At 39.4% G+C, this 9,452-nt stretch overlaps 1 protein-coding gene across 3 annotated transcripts; it reads right to left on the bottom strand.

The window, feature by feature from the left end:
- Positions 1 to 1,148: 1,148 nt before the first annotated feature.
- On the bottom strand, positions 1,149 to 9,452 carry ube2d3 (ubiquitin-conjugating enzyme E2D 3). Of its 3 annotated transcripts, none has more exons than XM_036573875.1 (8): positions 9,153 to 9,452; positions 7,587 to 7,650; positions 7,471 to 7,502; positions 6,186 to 6,263; positions 5,984 to 6,089; positions 4,321 to 4,414; positions 4,136 to 4,184; positions 1,149 to 1,771 (listed from the first exon to the last, which is right to left on the bottom strand). In XM_036573875.1, exons 1-7 carry the CDS (start codon positions 9,174 to 9,176, stop codon positions 4,136 to 4,138), a joined length of 447 nt encoding a protein of 148 aa, XP_036429768.1. In that variant the 5' UTR covers positions 9,177 to 9,452; the 3' UTR covers positions 1,149 to 1,771. The 3 variants fall into 3 exon arrangements, with proteins under 3 accessions (XP_036429768.1, XP_036429769.1, XP_036429770.1); XM_036573876.1 differs by having other exon boundaries at positions 4,129 to 4,184; XM_036573877.1 differs by lacking the exon at positions 4,136 to 4,184.

A 9,452-nucleotide genomic window follows, 5' to 3' on the forward strand; every position in this document is an offset into this window, starting at 1 on the left:
CTGTTTCAACTCATCAGCTAATTACCAGGTTTAGTTGGTGTGCTAGAGCAGGGAAATCACCAAACAGTGCTGGACTCAGGCCCTCAGTGCCCCACCCCTGTCTTATAGCATGTGAACTCCTTGGTTGTGAGTCAAAGCTCAAACAGGCACAAATTTTGAAACATGCTTGATCAAACAATCCACAAACTATTTTATACGAAACAAACAGACATCTTTGACATCCACTTACTTTCATATTTTCTTGTTAAAGTTAGTATTTTTCAGTTACAAGATGATCTTTGTGGCTCCACCTTAGACTGCACTCAGTATGATGTTCACGCTAGCAGTGAGCCATATTTCTATTGTAGGTTCCCCTTTGCACTGCATATGCATATACAAACCACGGGCAAAGGCCTCTCTTAGTATCTCTTGTATTAGTACTAACCTTACAGAACATTTTCCGGTTCACACTGTAAAAGAAGCATTTATATCTGCCTCAGATCAATGAATATATGCAAAAGTGGATACGAGATTATTTCCTCCGGCCTCTTCCATATTTAGTGAACCATGTAAACTTTCTCTCACATCCGCTGGCTCACAGATACAGCTGCTCACCGGCTAGAGAAAGTGCTAGAAAAAAGGAACCACATCAATTTAATATTTAGGTATATTTTGTAAGACATTCAAAAAGATTAATACCATTACAAAAAAAATCAGGAGGGGTCTCCATTACAAAATGGATATTCCTGATATATGCTTTCAGATGTTAATTGCCAGAATCTGCCTGTACAGAACATAGGTGCCATGTGCAGTGCTGGTATAATCCATTTTATAATTTTAGGCAAACAGAAGCCCTCATATTCTCTTATTTCAAATGGCAAATTATTTTATCCATCTGAACATCACTCAAATGTAATTATGGCTAACGTAGGATCTGTCTTTCAAATGTAATTTAAACAGATTTTAACTTTTAAATTGGACTAAATTCTAAAACAGCCAACAAAACGCACTCGTTTCAGAATTTTGGTCAATTCATAAGCAAAAAATGTGATGACAGCACTTAGGATCCAGCAGACCCCCAAGGCACTGCTAAATATGAACTGGCTTATTACATAAGCCTGAAATCACATGCTATAGCTAGGTTCACAAAAATGGAACAGGATCACAGATAATGAGTTACACAACTTTATTGAGGGGGAAAATAAAAGTAGCAGGACATCTAAGCCAATTGAGTTGCATTTCATTGCCACAGCTGTGAACTCTGGGCCAAGAGAGGATCTGAAGGATCTAGACCGTTATGATTTAACAGAGGAATCAGATTTATAAATGCAACTGCTGTGCAAAATGACCCAGCACCCTGTGATGACATGCATTGCAAGAATACAGCCCTGAAGAAGCAGCACAGCCCACAGTCAAACTCCCTCTCCCTGAGTAGGCCAGCACTGCGGTCACACAGAGGTGGCACGAGGTGAGAGGTCAGAGAAAATGACTGGACACATGGACCACAAGGCAGAAAAGCAGGAAGCAAAGAGAAAAAAAACAAAAAAACAAAACAGATTCCATTGGGTGGATGAGATCCAGATTAGACCCGAAAACTGTGGCGATTCCTGCAGGTTTTGCTGTAGTCTTGTTTGAGCAGATAACCGGGACTGTTCCTCCATAAGAGACAGACGGGATAAAATGGCCTTAAGACAGTGTCCAAACACGAGAGCATAAACAACAGTTTATAAATGTGTCCTGCCAACATCACATGGCATATTTCTGCGTCCATTCCCGCGCTATTCTGTTGTATCTGCAAGAGGGACAAACAGAAAGAAAAAGTATTAGGAATGAAAAGTATCATATTAAAGAAAAACTGTTCAACCATGTTTAAATCAATGACATCACGTGAATAGTACTTAGAAAGTGCATTCTGCAAAAGTGTCTGCCACATGATCCAATATGACGTCAAGAGAAGTCAAAGGATGTCCAGAGCTTTTCTTTTTTGAAATTCACTGATAGATTTCCAAGAATAAACAATCAGTAACTTGAAGAAACAGATGTTCTATTTACTTGTTATATAAAATCTTATCCTAAAAATTTGATTGCACTCATTTCAAGTCATCACTTCCCCACATATTGAGCTAAAACCCATTTGCTGTAGTTAAAACAAGAGCCAACCATACACATGTTCATTTTTCCTTACAGCTTTGATCTGTTGTTCATGCTCAGCAAACAGACTCTCAAAAATGCTGCTTGACAGTATACAAAAAAACCCTAATAAAAAAAATCTATTTATGCAAGTACTAAACATGCGGTAGTATTGAAACACTTCAGAGTCCGTCTTGGAAACCATGCTTGCCCTACTTTTGACAGTGGTGGTCATTACAATATTTTATCAAATCCTAAGTTTGGAACAATGGAGCATAGGTTCTAGCTCTCTCGCTAACAACACCGAAAGAACCTTTAATCAATCCAGCCATTTGACAGCTTGATTTCACATCAGCTTCAGCAGTAGAACTTCTCAGGGTGCCAGACGTTAGAAGTTCTTGATTGGATTTAAGAAGACTAATAACATGCTACTGCCAGTTAAGTATCACTTTAAGCTACTTGTATCAAACAACAATAGTTTATCCACACAAACAAGCCAGCGGATTGGAGCTCAAATTTAAAGTAGTCAATATTGCAATCAGTGGTCAGCAGGGTTGCCAGATTTCAGCCGTGCCAAACCAGATAGCCCTTTGGGGGGCACTGGGATAAAGATATGTCCATTAGCATTAGTCTTTTGACTTTCTTTTTTGCACACTTTAGAACAGTTTAATAATAGTCTGATATTATTTGTATTTACAATTTTTTATACTTGAGGAAAATACACAAGTAATACATGAACATTACATCTTAAACTCATTAAGTGCTATACAAACAAAATTTCCATGGTACGCTGTTCTGCTATTGCCTAACCGAAATAAAATCCAGAGAAAACAGCCCACTGTTTATTCAAATCAGTCTTCTGCAGGCTAACAGATGCGCAACATAAAAGAACTGATACGTAACATAAGATACATATTTAACTGCTTCTTAAAACTAGCAGTAATCGTGAAACAGGCTTATTCCAAACCCTGCCATAACTTTGCCAATCTGCCTACACAAGCTGCGTCTCAATCCGAATACTACTGTATGTTTAACATAATAATGGCACAATTGCTGGTGCACTAATTTGACATGCTGTTTAGTACTATATATGCAGTGTGAGACACAGCTGGAGAACGCACCCGCCCCGCAAATGAAAATCTCTGCATGTGTCCCCAAGCAAGACAAACAGAGAGCAAGAAAGAAAAAGAGGGAGAAGGGTGTAGTCACTGGCTAGAACAGCACTTCTACTTCAACTGATGGAATGCATTTAGAGTGAGACTCGACCGGACATTAAAATCCTCAGTCAAGACTCTCAATGCATTTCATCAATGGTATTAACCAGACAATGGGGTCCAAAACTGGACACCTGGCAACACTACTGGTCAGTGAGGTGGCTGGTAATCCCTAGCTTAGTAATTTTATTGGCTCCAGACTAAAATCTTCCATGATTTATCAAGAATGCAGCAAAAACTAGAGAAACAAACAAGAGAAGCTAAAACCCCAAATCAGAAAAAGTTGGGATGGTGTGGAAAATGCAAATAAAAAAAAACAAAAAAACACACACAAAAAAAAACAGCGATTTCTACTATTCAAAAATGTGAAAAATGTGCTATTATATTGTTATCAATGTAATGCAGGTCGTTAATTTATAAACTACTGTTTTCAGTTTTAATTTTAACATACCATCCCAACTTCTAATTTGGGGTTTAATAAGAGACTAAGCACAGACCAGATACACAGTACAGAAGTTCATCAAATCACTTGACAGCATTTACATATCTATTAAAGCTCAACTCATTGCATAAAGATTACATAATTCTGTCCATAATTATACCTGTTGTGATAAGTTATTTATGCCAATTTTAGCCACAGCAAGTTCTTGGTTGCACCTGGCAGTCAGTCAGCGAGGGCTTGTGTGTATTAGTGATCCATAATTGCGGTGGTCAAACATTCATGCAGTGCCACACGGAAAGCAGCATCAATGCAGCACACCAATCTTTCTATCCTACTTTCTCCGCTCACAATGCAGTCTCTTACCCCTCACCTACAGCATGGCGTATTTCTCTGTCCATTCTCTTGCCATTTTATTGTACCTGACAAGGCAGTGTATTAGAGAGACACAATGGATACTACTGGTCTGCTTTTAATGACACTGTATGATGATAATTTTTATGAGGGAGTGAGTCTGCGAGTGTACAAGACTGACCAAGTGTGTAAGGGTGTACTTACTTCTCTGTGTCTGTTTTGTAGATTCGTGCAATTTCTGGCACAAGAGGATCATCTGGGTTTGGGTCACATAAGAGTGAGCAGATGGAGAGGAGAACTACAGAAAGAAGATCCAGTTATAATACAGTACATGCAAGTCAGGAAAAGATCTCTTACAAAAACACTGTTCACAAGCTATAAGTGAATAAAAAATGTACAACCTGACAATTAACATATGAAGTAGATTATTAGTCCTTAAACAGTTGTAAACATGTACAACTGTTTAAAACTGGGAAAGCCTTTCAGACCAACAGGTTTAGGAGCATGAATGGCTCTTTCTTTATGTCTTACTATTAAAACAAAGACGATGTAACAAACTTAACACATCCAATTTCATTAACTTCATATTATAAGGTTCTGACAGTTTTGACATATGGGTCAGTCTAACATTCCAGCTAGCAAAACTCTAAGTTACTGTAATGTACATTTACAGCTCAACATGGCTTACACAAAGTTTTTTAAAATTTATATGATCAAAATTGTGAGACATTTAAAAAGTGGGGTTTTTAAACAGTGACCAAACACAAACAGAACCTTATTATGTATCCATTATTCTGTAAGCTAAAATACTGTTTTATAGGATTCTTTACGGCTGTTTCTGATTAACCATAGTGACAAATGAGATGTTACAGTAGAAGTCAGCAAAGACAGACACTTTTTAAGCCAACAAACACGTGGTAGTAGGGGTGTAACGACTCATAAAATTCATTATTCGCGTTGAAATGACAGTGTCTCAATTTAATATAACAAAAATAACAAGTGCCTAAAAATGCTCATGTTTCTATCTTCAGTTTATTAGAGGATTCAATATTATGAAAGTATATTATTTCAACACAAAGGTTTTACAGTGTCCTGATCTAACACTCTAAGCGCAAGCTAACAAGTCATCATATCTTCATCTGTATACTGATGCATTTGAGACCTGAACATTGAGCCAATGAGTTAAGATAAGGTGTGGTGGTGGTATGTTTACTCCAAACATAACGCTATGTACATTTACCAAAATGCTCAGTTTTCGTCAAACCTGTCCATGGAACACAGCAGTAGTTCTGTGAACATCCAACTGGTCAATTTTTTTTGTTTGTTTTTGCTAAATAGTTTCCTCCAAGGTGACCTCCCAGGAATACCACTCTTGTTCAGTGCTTTTCTTTAGGGAAACTCATGAATGTCAACATTAAGCGCAAGGGAAACCACAGATCACAAATCACTAAGGCTTGTTAGTCATTCTACAGCATGCCAATGCACAGATCTTTGTAGGACAACCATTTCCGAAGAAAACAGTAACCATGTTGAATTAGTTCTATTCGTAAGCCTGCTTGTTTGTGGACTGACTGGTCAGAGACAGTTTTGCTCCCAGAGGCTCACATCATCTATCAGTAATCTTAAATGTTTAAACCACTTCTTCAAAAATTGTGTGTGGTCTTTGTTAAATAAAACGGTCAGATCATGGTTTGTCTTCATAAACCTTAAAAACTGTAATGTAGTATAAGAGTCCTCTCTTGTTTGCAATGCGCTTACTGACAGGAAAAGATCCAGATGAGCACTCAGGTTTATGAATATGGGCAATATTTTAGCAACCTTTCATATAGAAATTTCAAAATATTTAAGCATTTTTTGCTTTTTATACCTTTAGAAATTGTAAGTGCAGGGGACCACTGGGACCTGAGGATATCCAAACAAATGCTCCCATTACTGTTAATATTTGGGTGGTAGATTCTCGTGGTGAATGCAACCTAACACAAGAGACAATGTTGTTAAGACAAGATATTACATAATATTCAACACGATATACACACACTGGACACATGACTGGTATTTTACAATTTCACCTTTGGGGGTTTGAAGGGGTAGTCTGTTGGGAAGTGTATAGTCAGGAAGAAAACACCACCCTGATATGGGCTCTCGTTCTGCACACAAATAAATTATGTCAAGCATTTCTACCTGCATAGGTTTACTCAAATAAAGAGTTAATGTAGCCCAAACAGTTTAACACAGTGATTACACTTAAACAGCCAAGACTATCGATCCAATTCACAAAGGGCTGGAGTAGTGGCAGGTTTTCATTCCAACATAACACACCACATATAAGAGACCAACTGTTTGAATACAGTAAGAGAATCTACTATCAGTGCCTCCTGAACAGGCTTTAAAGGGCCCATGTCATCATATACCCCTTTAAGAATTTGACGTAGTATGTAAACAGTGACAGTTTTAAATGGTACAATTTACTCCCCAGTTCATATATAAACTGAACTGCATAAATAGCTCATTTTGAATTCATTGTTTTTGTGATGTTATGAAAATCAAGTGTTTCAACAGCCTTTTGAATGAAACACAAAACAGGGCAGTCAATCAGCGGTTAGAGGTTATTTCCATGTAATTCAGTCAGAGATTATTACCATGTTGTCACTGTCAGAACGAAACCTTGTATCTCTATTTTTGTCATAATTCATTTATACCACCAGCGCAAGGGGGGGCAAACACAAGCTTCCTCCAAGTCATGTGAAACCAGCCGCCACATCTCTTCAAACTAAGCAGGCTCTGAGGAGAACGCTAACCGCCAGTTCTGGTATGTCAACTAACAGACGCCTGCACTGGCTGGCATCATGCTGAGTAATGGGGGACCCGTGCTCTCTTTGATTCCTTTTTACGGATGACTGTAGCATTGCATTTTCTTTTTTAAATGTATTTTTTATTTTTTTTACACATAATTTGAAAAGGCCAGTTGCCCTTTACATAAATGTGAAAAAGTCATGATGAATAGACCAATAAAAATGACTATAAATTACACATTTTGCTGTATTAAAGATTAAGAGGATTTTCTTCCTCTCCTGTAAAGATACTATTCTGCAAAGGTTTTTATCCCAACAGTGCCAAAATAGTAGTCTTAAAGGCACAGTGGCAAAAACAGACTGTTTAGCTTTAAGGGAATAAAGAGGGGATAGAAAATGGTTAAGTAAAAATGAATTACAACCATTTTTGGTACGTAAACCCACACAAATATAAGTGGAGAGCAAAATAATACACAGGCTGCAGGATTAAAAAAATGCAGGATATAGGCCCTTTAAATGTCACTGACATACTCCAAACAGGATAAGACTCATTCATACTCACAGGGCCCATGATTGTAGCCTGCCAATGAAACACTGAAAGAGAAAAAGAGAAGTTCACCTGTAACATCGACAGAGGTGTTTTGGACTATGTGCCATAACTGCAGTTCAGGGACTCACCATCATCCCCCACTGGGCCTGCTGAACATTGTGCTGGAGGGTCACGGGCCAAGTCAGTCAATTCCTACACACACACACAAAATAAATAAATAAAGTGAGTAAGAGAACATGCATGTATGTGTAAGCGTTTGTGTCCGACTGAGACAGAGGAGACTATTTTTGGGAATGTGTGTTGGGACGTCCTGAAGGATATTCCTCACTGTAATCATAATTCACACATCGAAGCTCCATAACTGATGAAAGGTCAATAGTGACTCATGCTGTCACCATGGTGATTGTGGATGATTGTGGCAATATGAGATGTGCGGGCGCAGCATGTTGGCAGACTGTATTTTTAGCTCTTGGGAGGGGGGTCACGAGGGACAGGGGGTGGGACAGAACCTAAACAAGTACACAGGCATGTCTGTTTCCAATCCTGAGCCCAACATTTATTTTTACTGGTGGGAGGGGAGACACCTGAAGTCTATCTCATGGAGGGGAAGGGGGGGGGGTTTGGGGGGTCGCTGAGTTAGCTGGCATAACTATCCAACTCTCAACATCTGAGCGTTGCACAACTGCAGCTACATTCTTGAACTAAAAACAACTCAGAGAAATGCTTTAAAATCTGAGAATCTGGTTGACACATTCAGCACATACCACGAGGCCTCAAAAGGCTGATCAGAAAACCAGTTACAGAACACACCAAACCAGAAACAACAGAAAGTTTAAAAATATCTCAGAAATAGGTGCCAAGAAAAGCATCGGTGAATGGGGTAAAGTGATATCCACGCTACCAGGAATGGAACAGCAGCCCCTCAATTGTGAAACTGCTTCGAAAAGCATTCAAGTGAAGATCGTGGCGTAACTTACGACGAACTGTCGATTAGTTAACGCCAACTCTTATCACAGTGTCACAGGGTCTGATTTAATGGGCACAATAACGCATGAACAAATCATTACCTCGTTATTTCCGTTTAGGGAACCGATACGATTCCGATTTTTTCTGCATACCTGACTGTCGACTGAGCAAAATTACTGTTCATCCTAGATTAAATCTTGCTGATCACATCTACAGTACGACTGCAGCGCTGGCAGCGTCTGTCTATTCACGAGTGGTTTCTTTTCCACGCAGCACTGACTCAACGGTGACTTTAAGTAACGTTAGCAAACAACAGGATTGTGTCCAAACGTCCTACTTCAGCGTGAATACAGGAGACCAAGGTTTGAGGTGGTTTCACTCAGTTTTTAGGCGTTAAACACACCAACGTTAGCTGGCTAAGTCACCTAAGAGGACGAGACTGAAGTTGGCTTCCTTTTCGACAGCTTCTTATCCGAATTTTCCCGTTCCACCTTAAATCATGCAACAGTTACATTTACCGTTTACTGCACCGCTTAAGGTGGAACGGGAAAATCCGAGCTGGCGAATAGGACTTCAGCTTCGTCCCAAGAGGTGAAATCCTGCAGTTACCGCCACCGCTAAGAAGCCACACTTGCTAGCGGGTCAACACGACTCCAAAGTAATCACGGAAGCCATTTAGTAGACGTACCGAGCTGTTTCTGGGACGTACTGGTCGGTCAGAAGCTTACCTTTTGGATTCGTTTAAGCGCCATCTGAGCACTGCGTGTGTCGGTTAGAGTAACCGGAGCTCCTCCACTCCAAAGCGGCGCCGATCCCGATACTGAGAGACAAACACTAACGAACACTCACTTTAACACGCTCAGCGGCTCCCATACAGCGAAACGCTCCGTTACTCGACTACCAGTACTGCGAGCAAACAAGTAAACAGGTCTGTGGTCAATTAAAATAAAACTAAAAAGTAATTTCTGAGCTGACAAGATGTCCGTTACGTTGACCACCCTTCCGCTTTTAATGACGCATAAAAGGAG

Source organism: Colossoma macropomum, unplaced genomic scaffold, assembly GCF_904425465.1.
Source record: "Colossoma macropomum unplaced genomic scaffold, Colossoma_macropomum, whole genome shotgun sequence".
Lineage (NCBI taxonomy): Eukaryota > Metazoa > Chordata > Actinopteri > Characiformes > Serrasalmidae > Colossoma > Colossoma macropomum.